This window comes from Rhinolophus hipposideros (assembly GCF_964194185.1).
Source record: "Rhinolophus hipposideros genome assembly, chromosome: 23".
NCBI lineage: Eukaryota > Metazoa > Chordata > Mammalia > Chiroptera > Rhinolophidae > Rhinolophus > Rhinolophus hipposideros.
In genome coordinates this window covers 16391883-16408295 of record NC_138069.1, presented here as the reverse complement: position 1 = coordinate 16408295, position 16413 = coordinate 16391883, and the positions used below count along the sequence as shown (strand labels likewise).

The window sequence follows — 16413 nt, the reverse complement described above, 5'->3', positions numbered from 1 at the left end:
AAAATAATTCTGTTCACATTAAACCTAGTAAATAATTTTTTTAAAGAAATTGATGCTAAGGAGAGTATGATGATCCTGAGAAAAGGTATAAACACCCGAACAATAACAAGTTCAAAGCTACTTTTCAAAACTGATCCAGGGGCACATAAAATAATGGAGGGAAACCTGTTAACAAGTCATTACATAAAACCCTTTGTAGCATTTTTATGTTAAATTATTTACAAAATTAAGTTTTATAACAAAATTCTCTAATATAGATTATTTATCTTTAAGCTTGTATATTTTTTATTCCATTCATTAAGTTAATATTAGAAGGAATCAGGAACAGATAGGTGTAGGACCAAATAGTTGTCTCGGTCTCTACTTATTGTTTCTTAGGTTTCTACCTCCTCCACTCCCTTATGCCCTCTCACCTTTACTCTTTCTTTCCTTCCTCCCTTCTTACCTACCTCTCTAATGCCATTCTGTGCTGTCAGCTGACACAGGAATAAAGAAAGCTACTTCACCCCATGTTTAACATTTATTTCCTATTTACAAGCAAGCAAGGAAAAACTAGATACACTAAACCTTAATTGCCAATTTTAGCGTTTAGAGAATGTGGCTATTCCTGCTTTAATCGGCTTTGGTTACTGGGCCAATCAAAACTTGTCAAGAGAGGTAAAAAAAAAAAAATAGAGCAACATCTTCATAGTGATTTCCTCTTTTGGGTAGTACCAGGAAGTTTGAAGATAAGAAATATGGTCTGAATATATACCTTCATCCAAACAAGATCAGAATTTATTTTTATACAACATGTACCAGCAATATATATTGTTCACAAAATATTTATGCAGAAAAATAACTAAATGCAGAAACATTTCTCTGAAATATTTGGCCGAAGAGTAGAATGGAAAGATTGATTATACTTTTAAAAAATTTTTTAAAGGATAACAAATTAAAACCCAACCTAACCAGATGACAAAGCAATTATGTTTTTATTCATACCATGCATTTTCCGCTATAATACTACTGTCAAACATATAAAAAACTGTTTTGGTGAGGATCTAGGGCCCACAATACCCAGAGAATACGACTGAGCTGAGTGTACAATTAAGCTTTAAGGAAAAATGCTGTATATTTGAATAAATTATTTGGGGTTGCATTTTGGAAGAAGAACTAAGCAAATTCTAGCTCCCTTTTCATACTATCGAGAGCAGAAAATAGACTTAAACTATTGAAATTTCTGAAAACTCTTAAGTTACCCAAATGAGAAGGATATTACACTACAATGAATAAATTTTACAAAGAAATGGCACTCATTCTAAAAGTTTAGCATAATAATCAAATCCCTAATTGAAACCAAAGCCATTCAGAAAGGTGTGGCTTTCCTCCCTTTCAGCGCTGAGCGGCGGGAGGTCGGAGATGACAGGTTTAAGGAACTTGAACTCGCTGGTCCCAGAGCCTCCCGTCAGACACACCTCATACTGGTAGCTCTGGGACAGGGTCCCAGTACCGCTGACGTCCACCAGGTGGCCCGGGAAGTGGCCCTCGGGCACCGAGCAGCCACCCACCGCGGCGGCCCTGCCCCTCCTGCACAGCCGCACCGCGATGAACGCCAGCACCGAGAACAGGAAGAGCGACGACACCGACGCCAGCGCGATGACCAGGTAGACCGTGAGCGGCTCGGCCGGGGCCGCGTCGGCCGCCGCTTCCGGGAGCGGCAGGTAGGGCTGCGAGAAGCCGTCCACCAGCAGCACGTGCAGCGTGACGCTGGCCGACAGCGGCGGCTCGCCATTGTCCTTGACCAGCACCAGCAGCCTGTGCTTGGCCGCGTCGCGCTCGCTCAGCAGCCGCGCGGTGCGCACCTCGCCGTTGTGCGCCCACACGCCGAACAGCCCGGGCTCCGTGGCCTTGAGCAGCTGGTACGACAGCCAGGCGTTCTGGCCCGAGTCTCCGTCCACCGCCACCACCTTGCTCACCAGGTAGCCCGGCTCGGCCGCCCGGGGCACCAGCTCGGTGCAGGGCGCAGAGCCGTTCTGCAGCGGGTACAGCACGAAGGGCGAGTTGTCGTTGGCGTCCAGCACCAGCACGCGCACCAGCGCCTGGCTGCTCAGCGCCGGGGAGCCGCGGTCCGTGGCGCCCACGCGGAACTCCAGGGCCTGCAGGGCCTCGTAATCCAGCGCCCTCAGGGCGAACAGCTGCCCGTTGTCGGCGTTGATGGACACCAGGGAGGCCAGGGGCAGGTGCGGGTCGTGTGGCGGCAGCAGCGAGTAGGTGACCTGGGCGTTGGCGCCCGCGTCTCTGTCGGTGGCGCTGACGCCGCCTATGTGCAGGGCGGGGCTGTTGTTCTCGCGGACGAACAGGGTGTAGGAGGTCTGGGTGAAGGCCGGGGCGTTGTCGTTGACGTCGGAGACCAGCACGGTTATGTTGTGCTGGGTTTTCAGCCTGGGGGTCCCCAAGTCGGTGACGGTGATCGTGATGTTGTACTCGGTTCTGGTCTCTCTATCCAGTGGACGCTCTGTTACCAGGGTGTAGAAATTCTTGTAAGTGGGCTTCAGGAGAAAGGGGAGATTGTCCTGAATTGAGCAAACCATCCTACCGTTGTCGTCTGAGTCTTGGTCTCGAACACTAAAAATAGCGACCACCATCTCAGGTGTTGAATTTTCCGGTATGGGGCTGGTAAGAGATGTTATGACTATTTCTGGTGGGTTGTCATTCACATCTACGACTTGAACTAAAATTGTTGATTTTCCCGAGAGGCTCCCACCGTCAATGGCCTGAATGTTAATTATATAAGACTGAATTAACTCGAAATCCAGAAGTACTTTTAAATGGACTTCGCCAGAAACTGGATGGATTTCAAATGTTTTCCGTATGTCTCTGGAGACGTGGGAAAATGAGTAAGATATTTCTCCATTTATTCCTTCGTCTAAATCTGTAGCAGACACCTTGACAACCAAGGAGTCCAGAGGGCTGTTTTCTGGTACCTGAACCTTATAGACGGGTCTCTCAAACTCTGGGGCATTGTCATTGATATCTAAAACCAAAACACGAACCACAGCAGTTCCTGACTTGGGCGGAGACCCGCCGTCCAAGGCTGTTAGCGTTAATCTAAGCTCAGGCTCCTTTTCTCGATCCAGAGATTGGTCCATTACCAGCTGTGGGTATTTTCTGCCCTCATCGCTGTCTTCTAATTTGAGGTGGAAATGGGGATTGGGACTTAATGTATAATTTTGGACACCATTCTTTCCTACATCCAAGTCCTGAGCACTCTCCATTTGGAATGAGGTTCCTGGAGCAGTTCCTTCTGGGATTTTCACAAGTATATCTTTATCTAGGAATGTGGGAGTGTGATCATTTATGTCTCTGACCCAAAGCTCAGCCCGAAAAAATTGCAATGGATTTTCAAGTAATACCTGGAAATACAATATACATGGCTCTATGAGATCACAAAGTGCTTCCCGGTCCAGTTGCTCATTTAAGAGCAAGTTGCCTGTCTGCCGATCCAACCACAAGTATGGTTTATAATCGTCAAAGATGACTCTGGCATTCCGAGCAGCCAGGTCTTCCACACCTGAACCTATGTTTTTCACCACGTTTGCTATAAAGGAGCCGGTCTCTGTTTCTTCTGCCACAGAATAGCGCCAAGTCTCTGAACACACCAAAGATCCTCCCAGGCAAACAAAGAAAAACAGCACTTGCCTTATCTGCTGAGGGATCCCCTCTCCCGGCTCCATGACTCCTTAGCCAAACGTCTTTCTGCGGAAATGTTTCAGCTCAATCTCAAAACAGCTTTGGGAATGGCTCCTCTCTTCTACCAGCCAGGACCTTTGGGAATATATAGACTTGAAATCCTGTCGCAAGGGTGGTGTTGGCTGCCTGGTTTCTCTTAAAAGCCACCCTTTTCCTCCCTGCTTCTTCAGCGCTCTCAGTTCCACTGGTTAATGGAAGCCAGGGCTTCAGAAGGTTCAAAAATTTCCCGGTCTTATCCTGCAGCGCCACCATGCGACTCTGCAGATTCTCATGTTTTAAACAAAGTCAAATAAGTTTGAGGCAAAATATTAATTTATCTTGTGTGTTTGTTGATGAATTTTAATTATATTTTCTTCTATATTTCTATTTTCTGAGTTGCATTCTTTGTGATATGCAATGCTAATACTATTCAGTCAATAACACAATAAACTACAAACTGCTAGAGCTGTGGTGGAGGTAAAAAGCATATTTAAGATATTTAAGCCCCAACCTCAAATAAATTACAATCTCTCTGTAAAAACAATATATATATAACAACCACAAATAGTTAAGAGGACTCCTTTATGTAATTGACTGAGTGAGCAAGAGGTTCCCCGGAAAACTGGAAAGAGGAAACAGAGGTCTTAGTTGTCGCTAGCTGCCAGCAAATGCTCTTAGAAAAGACAGTAACAATAAGGTCATGCACTTGAAACTGAACCTGGGATATGAAAATAGTTGTTTTGGGGAGGCTGGACATTTCAGGCTGGGTAAATGGTACATTTATTTAGGGTCACAATAAAAAGTAAATGCTCAACAGTAGTGAATAAAGTAAGATATGTCCTGTTTCTAACAACATTTAAAAAAAAGTTGAAAAAACTAGACCTTAGTTTAGTTATGGATCTGATTTCCATTTTGCAGTCACAGGCCTTCTAGAGGCATAATTCTAAATATTTTATCCACCCATTCATTAATTTGTTCATCAAATATTTATTGAATATATACTATGTGCTAGGTAAGGTGATGAATGTTATGGACAGAGTGGTAAACAGACAGACATAGTTTCTGTCCTAAAAGTTGGAGGCAGAAAAGTGATCACACACTAAAAATAGAGCATAAGGACTGTGATGATAGCAAAAAATTCATGCTACTATAAAAGCATAGATAAGGGTCTTCTAACCAGAATTTGGAAGTACAGGAAAGACTTTTCTAGAAAAAATATATTCTAAATTGATACGTGAAAGATGAGTATAAGTAATCCAAACAAAAATTGGGTGTAGGGTAAAATTTGCAGGCAAACTAAAAACATGATTGTGCAAAATCAAAATGACAAAAGTGTTTCGGAAGAATTGAAATAGGATCAATATGGTTGAGCCATGGAGCGAAGAGGAAAGAGTTAAGATTGGAAAGATCAGCAAATATTTTGTAAACCAGGCCAAGGCATTTGGACTCGCATCAGTGGAAATGCAAGATTATTAAAGGGTTTTAAATAGAAAAGTGATATGACTGTCTTTTTATTTTTCAAAAGATCATCCTATTTCAAAATTGAGAATAAATGAAAGGAGTAAGACTACAGGCTACAGACTGATTAGAAGTTGTTTCATTAATACAGGTAAGAGATGATATTGGCCTCAACTAGAAATACAGTAATGGGGTTATATTAGAATGATGAAGATAAAATACATCGGATGTGGTGATACATCAGACATAGAAGGAGTGAAAGTGAAAGTAAATGTACTTTTTTTCAGGCTTAGGGAACTGAATGTGTCTTGGTGATGTTAACTAATAAAGTAAACACAGGAAGAGGAGAAGAGAGAAACAGGTATAGAGCTGAGAAAGATCTTTCATTTTTGAGGAAGGGAAAATTTTAACTTAAAACATATTGAATTTGAAGTGTACAAGAACATCCATATAAATAGTTATATAAATGATCAAATGGTCTTTCATTACGTAAATGAAGTTGAGGAAAGGGGTTTGGGCTGCAGAGACAAATTTGGAATTTATTGGTATAAATGGTGATTGAAGCTCTTCGAAAAAGAATGTAAGTTGGAGATTAAGAGAAGTATGTTTGAATTTGTGATTTCAGCTCTAAGAGACTATAGTCTTCAGAAAGTGGCCATGGTCATAGGTGACTAGAGTAGAAGTGAATGTCACTAGAGATGACGAAGGCTAGAAACAGAGATCAAACTCTTGTACTCAGAATTGTGGCAAGGGATGGACAGAAGAAAACTATAAGAAGTTATATTTGAGTGATAAAATGTCCTTACACTAATTCTCTCCCATGATCTTGATTAATTTAAAACCAAACTGATACCCAGTTGATTTGATTTTCTCATTTGATGACTATTATGTGCATAGACTATAGACAGGATGGTTTGTTCATTTCTTTCGGCACACTAAAGATGTCTTACTTTCTTTTAGCTTCCATTGCTAGTGTTGAGAAATTGTCAACATGGAACAAACCTGTCAGTCTGTTGTGTGTTTAAAGATTAAATGTCTTTTCCCTGTGGCTTTCTTTTAAAAAAAAGATTTATTTGTCTTTTGAAATTTCACAATGATGTTTCTTTCTAGGCATGGTTAACTTTTATTTATTCTGCTAGGTTTACTTGGGTCTCTTAAATCTGCATCGACATTTTCATCAATTCTGGAAAATTTCCAGGCATTGTTTTTTCAAGTATTGTTTCTGAACAAATCTTTCTCATTGCCCCTTCTGAAATTCTGGTTAAATATATGTTAAACCTTTTTATTCTGTCCTATGTGTTTAAACATCTCCTCCATATTTTTCATTTTATTATCTTTCCAAGCTGCATTCTGGATAAATTATATTCTGACATATTTTTCACTCCATGAATTTTTTATTTGGTTATATCTAATTTTCTATTAAAACTTTGTATTCAGTTTTAATTTTTTATTATAATATTTTTCATTTCTAGGAGTTCTATTTGGTTCTTTTTAAATCTTTCACATTTATTATTTCTTATTCCCTATACATTTTCAAGTCTAACTTTTATTTCAATTAAAGTTTAGCATGTTATAGACTGTGTCTAATAATTAATATATTTGAAGTGTTTGAAAATTTATTTCTGTGTTCTGTTTTTTTTCTGCTTGGCCTTACTGATAGTGTCTTGTTTTCTGTGTATGCAGTTATCTTTGTGTTTATGTTAAGAACATAAAAACTATTTATATGAATAATCCTAGGCTTAGGATGAATAAACTTTTCATTGAAAGTCTACAGGGTCTAATCAGGATCTGGAAAAACTGCTTGTCAATGACCACCTTAAGTTCAATGCTAAAAATCAATTCAAAGATGATATTTCCTACAAGGACTCACCACCCATCCATTTCCAGTTTACTTTCACCCTAAAGGTATAGTTCTTAGGAATCCATATTTATTAATATGAGGGTCTTATATAAACTTCACAGTTTGTTAGGCTTTGATTTTTCTCCCTCATTATATAAACCATCAAAATAGAAGTTCACATTTCCCAGGATTCCAAATGTTTCAGGAAAAAAGTGAATTTGGGGCTCATTTATCTCTCTGGGTTAGTTTTAAACATTAACTGTGGACTGACAATATATTCGCATTTTGTTAGCTAATTGTTTTCAGTGGATGTGTTGGTCTATACCATCCTATTAAAAATGTAAAGTCTCACAACTATTGTTATATCTCAACATTATAGGTCAACTTTTAGCTTTCATGGGGCACGGGCAATGGATATTCTCGAGAGGATAAAGAAATAATATGTATTTTTACCAACTTCAACTGATCAATACTAATCAACTCTATAATGCTGCAATCAATTTAAACAATCTCTTAAAAGAGAATTTCTGTCATGGACATTGGTTAGCTCCCACTTCTGTCTGCAACCTTTATTCTTCTATATATAAACACACACCTTCTTTTCCACATCTGTTCCTTCTTCTCTCCTTGCAATATATTTATTTATATATTTGTATATTTCTATAAATATTAGATGTTATGTATTATATGGATATATATGTAACTGTACTATAAATATCACTCTCTCTTTTTTTTAAGACATTTGGTAATTTATCCATGTGCTTGTACACGAATATATACCGAGTAACTCCTTTTGATCACTGCATAATACTCCTTCATAAACATGTTCCACATTTTATTTATCGATTGCTTTCCTGATGGGATATGTAGGTGGAGCCCTATTCTTTGCTTTCACAATGTGAACATTCTCATGCACGTCATTTTGTAAAGCTGGGTAAGAGTCTGGCTTATATACCTTAAAGTAGAATTGCTGGATCATAGGATAGGTACATACCAAATTTCACTAATACTGTTGAAAAATCTCAGAACAGCTGTCCATGCTATTTCCTATTGAGACACTTGATATTACCCCAATTTTTCATCTTCACTAGTGCTATGGGTGTAAACTAGTGTCTTCTTTTAGTAAGCATTACACCAACTAATGATGTGGAGCATCACTTCATGTTCTTTTCAGACTTTCTATTTTACCCCTTTTTGAATTTCCTTACCCCTTTGTCCTTTTTAATAAATCCTATTGGCACTCCTGTCTTTTTTCATTTTTGCTGATCTCTAAGAGTTATGTGAATAATCTAAATATTTATCCTTCTCAGTTAATACTGCAAGTAGCTTCTCCCCATCTGTCATCTGCCAGCTTGTCTGTGCTATCCTCTAGATTTGAGGTACAAATATTTGTCAATTTTTATCTTTATTGTTTATACTTTTAAAGCCTTGTTTAAGAAATTCAAACCAGGGTGGCCAGTTGGCTCAGTTGTTTAGAGCGTAGTGCTCATAACACCAAGGTCGCGAGTTCGATTCCCACATGGGCCAGTGAGCTGCTCCTTCCACAACTAGATTGAAAAAAACAATGACTTTACTTGGAGCTGATGAGTCCTGGAAACTGTTCCCCAATATCCCCCAATTAAAAAAATTCAAACCAATAGTAAGGTCATATAGATATTTTTAGATTTATTACATTTTTCCAATTAAAATATTTGAAATTGACCTCTTAGATCCATATGAAGTTTATTTTTTATATAGAATAAGACTTTTGTTTCTTTATATAGCAAGCCAATTTTCCTAATAACATTTGCTAAGTAATCAGTCTCCCATCACCCCTGTGATTTTGACACCTCCTCTATCACGACTGAGTTATTTTGTGTAAAAGAATCTAACACTGGATTCTATTCTATCTGGCAGTCTACAAGACTGTTCCTTATTATTCAGATAGGATATTCTGTTCTCACCTATTCTTATTCTTATGCATAGGAAGCATATGATTTGCTTCTTATGAATCTGAGGGATAAAGAGGGCCCAACCTTCTTTATTTTTCATGCTTAAATGTCTATTTAAATTAAATTCTCACAACTAGTAAATGTCTGTTGCAACACAAAATAAAACTAGTAAAAATTGTATGAAGCAAAGAAAGAAGGTTTCTAAGGAAATTGAAATTTGTCTCACTTATTTCACAATGTCAAGTAAAATTCCTTTTTACTGCACCACCTAGTCCATAATACTTAGTTTTTTAAGAGAAATTATAGAAGTGTCTACACACACTAGCTCTATATACACACTACATTCCAGTTATCAAAATCTCTCCTATAATCCTCCCTTCAATGGTCCTCTTATATTAGGTTGGTGCAAAAGTAATGGCAGGTTTTTGCATTTTCAATTGCAAAACCTGCCATTACTTTTGCACCAACATAATAGATTGGAGACCTCATGATTTGTGTGCCATGAGGCATCTATAAATACAAACCCATTCCTTCTTTGTAGATGCCTGAGACAGGCCACAACAAATTAAGGATTTTTTACACTTACTCTTAAAAATCAATAGGAAAGTGAACCTAATTTATTTCATGAACAGTTTGAATTTTCATTTTGATTTTTTAAGAAGTTTTTATCTGTACTCTTCTGATGGTGTGTTATTTTACTTAGGATAATACCATGAGCTACATCCTCGTTAAGTTATGAACAATATAAAAATAAAAAATTTAAACTAGCAAACATGGTATATTTAAAGAAAACAAAATAGCAGTATCATATCCCAGAACATTATAAGACTCCTCCCCCACAAAACAGCATAAACAATGACAACAAAAAAAGAAAAATTCCTTAAGAAATCAATAATTTCCAATCTGGTCACTTTCAGTTTGTCATAAAGTACATTCTGGAAAAACGCTATATAAAACAAAAAACAAATAAGGTACCCTAGTACTGAATACGGTAAGGTAGCATTTTATCCATTATGATGAAAATTTTCAAGGAGAATGGTGTGATAAAATCCAATATACTTTCCACCCAGATTCAACCATTTAATGGTTTTGCTTTATCTACATTTTGATGAAATGTCTAGAAGTAAATTACATATATTGTGAAATTCACTCTTTTTAAAATTAGTTTCAGGTGGAATTCACTCTTAGCACTTCAGTTTGCAACTCCAAATAATAACATTGTTTTATATAACCACAACTAATGGCACTTTAGTTGTGCCATTACCACAACTAAAAATTAGCAATAACTTCATTAATATGACATTTTTGACGAAATAAATGAACAAAACAAACAGAAAACACACACATTATATCTCCATTTCATTATAGCCACTAATAAAGATTTTTAAAGCAATGGCGAGAGTGTAAGCAATAATGCATGCAACTACAATACAACCGAAATCCATTACAGATTGGCAAAAGTATCTCGTTTGCCGAGAATAACAAAAAGCTAGATGTTTAAAATAAATTATTTTATTGAATGTTGAATCCAAAGCTATTTCTAAAATTCTCATTTTCTTCTACATTCCTACCAGTGTCACGGACTGGAAGACTAGGAATAATCGGCTTCAGAAATTTAAATTCATTTGTCCCTGAGCCTCCCGTCAGACACACCTCATACTGGTAGCTCTGGGACAGGGTCCCAGTACCGCTGACGTCCACCAGGTGGCCCGGGAAGTGGCCCTCGGGCACCGAGCAGCCACCCAACGCGGCGGCCCTGCCCCTCCTGCACAGCCGCACCGCGATGAACGCCAGCACCGAGAACAGGAAGAGCGACGACACCGACGCCAGCGCGATGACCAGGTAGACCGTGAGCGGCTCGGCCGGGGCCGCGTCGGCCGCCGCTTCCGGGAGCGGCAGGTAGGGCTGCGAGAAGCCGTCCACCAGCAGCACGTGCAGCGTGACGCTGGCCGACAGCGGCGGCTCGCCATTGTCCTTGACCAGCACCAGCAGCCTGTGCTTGGCCGCGTCGCGCTCGCTCAGCAGCCGCGCGGTGCGCACCTCGCCGTTGTGCGCCCACACGCCGAACAGCCCGGGCTCCGTGGCCTTGAGCAGCTGGTACGACAGCCAGGCGTTCTGGCCCGAGTCTCCGTCCACCGCCACCACCTTGCTCACCAGGTAGCCCGGCTCGGCCGCCCGGGGCACCAGCTCGGTGCAGGGCGCAGAGCCGTTCTGCAGCGGGTACAGCACGAAGGGCGAGTTGTCGTTGGCGTCCAGCACCAGCACGCGCACCAGCGCCTGGCTGCTCAGCGCAGGGGAGCCGCGGTCCGTGGCGCCCACGCGGAACTCCAGGGCCTGCAGGGCCTCGTAATCCAGCGCCCTCAGGGCGAACAGCTGCCCGTTGTCGGCGTTGATGGACACCAGGGAGGCCAGGGGCAGGTGCGGGTCGTGTGGCGGCAGCAGCGAGTAGGTGACCTGGGCGTTGGCGCCCGCGTCTCTGTCGGTGGCGCTGACGCCGCCTATGTGCAGGGCGGGGCTGTTGTTCTCGCGGACGAACAGGGTGTAGGAGGTCTGGGTGAAGGCCGGGGCGTTGTCGTTGACGTCGGAGACCAGCACGGTTATGTTGTGCTGGGTTTTCAGCCTGGGAGTCCCCAAGTCGGTGACGGTGACAGTGATGTTGTACTCAGCCCTGCTTTCTCTGTCTAGGTTTCCCTCTGTTTCCAATGTGTAATAATTTTCAACTGAAGATTTGAGCACGAAGGGGAGGTCTTCTGGGATAGAACAAATCATCCTCCCATTGTCCCCAGAATCTCTGTCTCGGATACTAAAAACCATAACCACTGTCTCAGGCGAATTTTCTGGGATTGGAGTGGTAATTGATGAAATGGTGACTTCAGGAGTATTGTCATTCACATCCATCACCTGAATTCTGATTGTCGATTTTCCAAAAAGTCCTCCGCCATCTGTGGCTTGAATGATTATTGAGTATGATTCAATTGTTTCAAAATCCAAGGATGCCGTTAAACTAACTTCTCCAGACTCTTGATTAATTTCAAATGTCTGGCGAATATCTTCAGAGGCATGGGAAAAAGTATATGATATTTCCCCATTTTTCCCCGAGTCTAAATCCCAAGCCGCGACAGTGACAACCAGCGAGCCTAGTACGCTATTCTCTGGAATCTTCACCTCATAAAATGGCTGCTCAAACTCTGGAGAGTTGTCATTAATGTCCACGACCACCACCCTAACCGAGGCAGTCCCGGACCTGGGTGGAGACCCACCATCCACAGCAGTGAGGATGAAACTGAGCTCGGACTGCTCTTCATAATCCAGCGCCTTGTCCAGAACTAACTCTGGGTATTTCCTATTGTCTGGATTAACTCTCATTTTAATATGGAAGTGAGAGTTGGGGCTTATTTTGTAGCTTTTTAGAGCGTTGATTCCTACATCTAAATCCTCCGCACTTTCTAGTAAGAACACAGCACCGACAGGACTATTCTCTGGAATTTCTAGCAGCATTTCTTTTTCTAAGAAGACGGGAGAGTGGTCATTTATGTCCCTGACCTCGACCTCTATCTGTAAAAACTGCAAGGGGTTTTTCATTAACACCTGGAAATGCAGCACACAGGTCTCGGTGAAGCCACAGAGTTCCTCCCGGTCTAGCGCTTCGCTTAAGAGCAAATCCCCGGTGTTTACGTTAAGCTGAAAACGGTGTTTGTTATCATTAGAGACCACCCGAGCCGCCCTCGAGGACAGTTCACCCACTTCCAGTCCTAGGTCCTTTGCCAAATTGCCTACAAAACTCCCACTCTGCATTTCCTCTGACACAGAAAAACGCCCAGACTCGGAGCCCGCCTGAGACATTCGCAGCAAAACAAAGAGAAGCAGGACTTGCCTGATCTGCAGAGCGCCTGCCCTGGGGTTCTCCATAGCTCCTTTCCCAACAGCTTCCTGCAGAATCGCTTCAGCTTCACTTCACAGTTCTGGAAAACGTGATTTCGGTATGTTCACTGAATCTTCAGAGGCCTAAGGATTTTGACCCCTTTGAATAGCTTCTGGCTCTCCTTTTAAAGCTTGTTATTTTTGTCTTCCCAAGGCTCTGTGTGTCCTCCCAAGGCTCATCCAGCGTAGTGGGTTTTTTGGTTTCTTTTTTTTTCTTCATTCTTTCTCCTACGATATTATCCTGCAGCGCCACCATGCGTCTCCACAGAATTTCAGAGTTTGATGAAAGCTACCTCAATTCCCTTCAGATAAATGTCCTCTAGAAACAAATATTGTTTTATTCATGTATTTAAGTAATTACAAAAATATTCTGTCTTTCATAAGAATTAATTTATATACTATTTATAGTTTGTGGTGTTGTTAGTATTTGTTTTAAAGCATTTAGTATCTATCCCCACTCTCCCAACAACTGCAAGTGCTCAGGTGTAGTGAATACAGAAATACAAGATGTGATTCCTGGCCCCCAGGAGTTTGTAATCTTTCTGAGAAGATTGAAAACTTGAAGCAAGAGGAGTATAAATGACTGTTAAACTGAATGAAATTCCATCGCTACTTGGGCTTTTTTAGGTAAGGAGAAGGGAAAGTGTATGTGAGCCATTTCAGAAGTGCTCTTGGAACATGAAACTGGATGAACCATAAGATGGGACATATATAGATAGTTGTTACAGCACAAAAAAGCATTTCAGTAGATTTCTTTGATAGCAATTAACTGTGAACTGTTAGAAAATGAAATAAAATAGTGGGGTGGAATACATTGTGTAAATCTGTAATTTAGTTCTTGTTTCTCATAATTTACAAAAAAATTAGTAAGTACACAAACATGTTAGTTTCATTCAAAGCAGAATTACTCCAAAAGCTGGCTTCCCTCAAGATCCCAAGATTTATTCCAGCTACAACTATGATCATCTGCTTTCTTTCTCTGCACAGAAAGACAGAGAGAGATTCTCTTTCCCAACCATAAAACAAAAACTTAGCTTTACTCTAATTAGGCCAACTAAGATCATGTACCAGCTACTGAAGCAATCATTGTTTCAAGAGGTATAGAGTTATAGGTGGAGATTTTGGTCCCAGAATCTGAAGGTCTGTCTTTGACCTTTGTTTTAGTCCTGTCTAGGACCACCTCTTTAGCTTTGGGTGGTTTCAGTCCTATTCAAAGGGCATAGCTGCTATATTATGAGGGAGATTGTTTGGAATAAATGCTAGGAGCTCACCAATGATGTGCACTACAGAAGGTCTCAAAAGTGCTCTCAAGATGGAGGAGAGACCTAACAAGTTGACATTTTAAAAATAAGTTGAAAAAAAATAAGTTGAAATTACATTCTTAAAAATGTAAGTTAGATACATGGTTGAAAAATCAATCACTGCAAAAGGGTAGAAATTGACAAGTGGGTGAATTGACTACATACTATTATCCTTCCTTTTTAAAAATACCCACTAAAATGTTAAATATAACAAAATGCTATGAACTCACAAAAACAGAATGCACAAGTGATACATGTATTTGATGACAAAGTACATGGAAGAGCAGTTAGCAGTTTCAAGAAATGTCTGAAGTAAAATTCTTGTATTGGAGATATTCACAAGAAACTAGTGGGTTTGTCCCACATAATCCCATTTAGGTGGGATTTGGAGGAACCAAGATTTGGAGGAACCAAGATTTGGAGGAACCAAGTGTAGGAAAAGATCACAGTCAGTCAAAGACTAAAAATAAGTTATTGATTGAAAGTACATATATAGGAGAGTTGAATTCCCTGATCTTATCATTCTACATATACAGGAAAGAAAGTCAGGACCAGAGAATTGAACATTTATTCAACGGAGAAATTAAATGGGACTATCTGTAGTTTTGGAGACTCTAGGCAGAACTGAGTGCAAGTGTGAAGTGTGAAACTAAAACTGGAAGATTAAGCCAAACTTTGCATCCTGAATGGTGAGATTTCTAACCCTTTCCCATAAAATATTCTTCAATTGTAGGACACAAGGTATATGACTGATCCTCTCCCTAACTCTCACACAGACAATGTTGTAGAATTCTGACCTGGAGAATATGAAAGACTCAGCCATTACTGATATTTGAGGATCTCCCAAGGTAATAGCTCTATCCTAGCATGGTTACATTAGAGTGAAGCCCTGCCATCAACCAGCCTCATGTACTCACAAAGAGCCAACTGTCAGCACTATGATATCTCATCATTATTATACATGAGAAGAAAGCCAAGGACCACAGACATTTGAGGAAATGCCTACAACATGATATAGAAATGGCCAAAACCACCACCAAAAAAGGAACAGCAGGAAACAAACAGATATAATAAAGGAAATAGAAGAAAGTTCTTTAAAATGTCTGATTAATATCCCCAGAGTAGTAAAGTCTAATGAGAGCTAATACTTATTGAGTATTTACTCTCTGCTACCCATTGTTTTAAGTGCCATGTATGTGTTTACCCATTTAATCTTAACAGTAACTATATGAAGTATGTATTCTTATTGTAAGATAAAGAATAGATTAGGGTTGAAGTGTCCCTTACTAGCTATATAATCTTGGGTAAGTTCTTAATTTTCCTATGACTCTCCCATTTTGAAAATAGGTATGATAGTAGTTTTTACTGCATTGTTTTTGCATAGTGCTTTAAAAAAATAACTACATTAATTATAGATGAGAGAAGATAATACATTTACAATTCTGTAACAAGATGCTATGAAAAACACTCAGAGAACCAAAAAGAGCTCTAAAAAATATTTGTCAGCCAAAATGAAAATATATAAAGATTGGATGATAAGTTATCCAAAAAGTAGAGCAAAAGACAAACAGAAAATAAGAAAGGAAAAAAAAAAGATCGTATTAGAGATTCAATCCATGAGATCCAATATTTAACTAATGAGATTCTGGTTAAAGTGAGACTGTAGAAAATTCAAGGGAGAAATTATGAAGGAAAGAAAATTCCTTGTACCTGAAAGTGAGTGGCTAAACATTAACAGGATATATCCACATGACCAGAAAAGTAAATAAATAGCTGACACTAAGGTATTTTCAGGACATGAGGGACAAATTTCAAATGTATCCACAATAAAAAAAAATGAAGTGACATTAAAAGACATAAAAATCAGCATGGAATCTGTCTTCAGAACAGCAAATTTATATGCAATTAGTAAAAGAAACCGTTTTCAAAATCTGAGTGACAGTTATTTTCAACCTAGAATTTTATACCCAGCCAAACTTTCAATCAAATGAAAATAAAATGAAGATACCTCCACAAGGCAGAGTCTCAAAAAAATTTACCTCCTTTGCATCCATTTTATGAAGGTGTTGAGAGATGTGTGCCAGCTAAATAAGGGAGTAAACTAAGAAGACTATACTAGATTTTGTAAAAGGGAATGAATACAAGCAAGTATTAAAGGAAAAAAGTTCTAGGGTGACAGCCTATATAGAGAGCAGCCAGTGTAAATCAATGGAGGGATCTGAGTAAAAGATCTCAAGGAAATAAATGTAAT

The 16413-nt window shown here is 39.8% G+C and overlaps 1 protein-coding gene across 1 annotated transcript; it reads right to left on the bottom strand.

The window, feature by feature from the left end:
• Positions 1-535: 535 nt before the first annotated feature.
• LOC308491585 (protocadherin beta-11-like) lies at positions 536-14703 on the bottom strand. Its single transcript, XM_081035421.1, has 2 exons — positions 10458-14703; positions 536-3721 (listed from the first exon to the last, which is right to left on the bottom strand). The coding sequence occupies exons 1-2, from the start codon at positions 12847-12849 to the stop codon at positions 1329-1331; spliced, it is 4785 nt and encodes a 1594-aa protein (XP_080891547.1). The 5' UTR covers positions 12850-14703; the 3' UTR covers positions 536-1328.
• Positions 14704-16413: the final 1710 nt, after the last annotated feature.

What these genes read in the sequence shown, in the direction of transcription:
- LOC308491585 (XM_081035421.1), bottom strand. Translation starts at nt 12,849, where the DNA reads ATGGAGAACCCCAGGGCAGGCGCTCTGCAGATCAGGCAAGTCCTGCTT. An exon ending in TAGCTTTGGATTCAACATTC is followed by an intron (nt 3,722 to 10,457) that starts AATAAAATAATT and finishes CGTTTGGCTAAG; the next exon opens with GAGTCATGGAGCCGGGAGAG.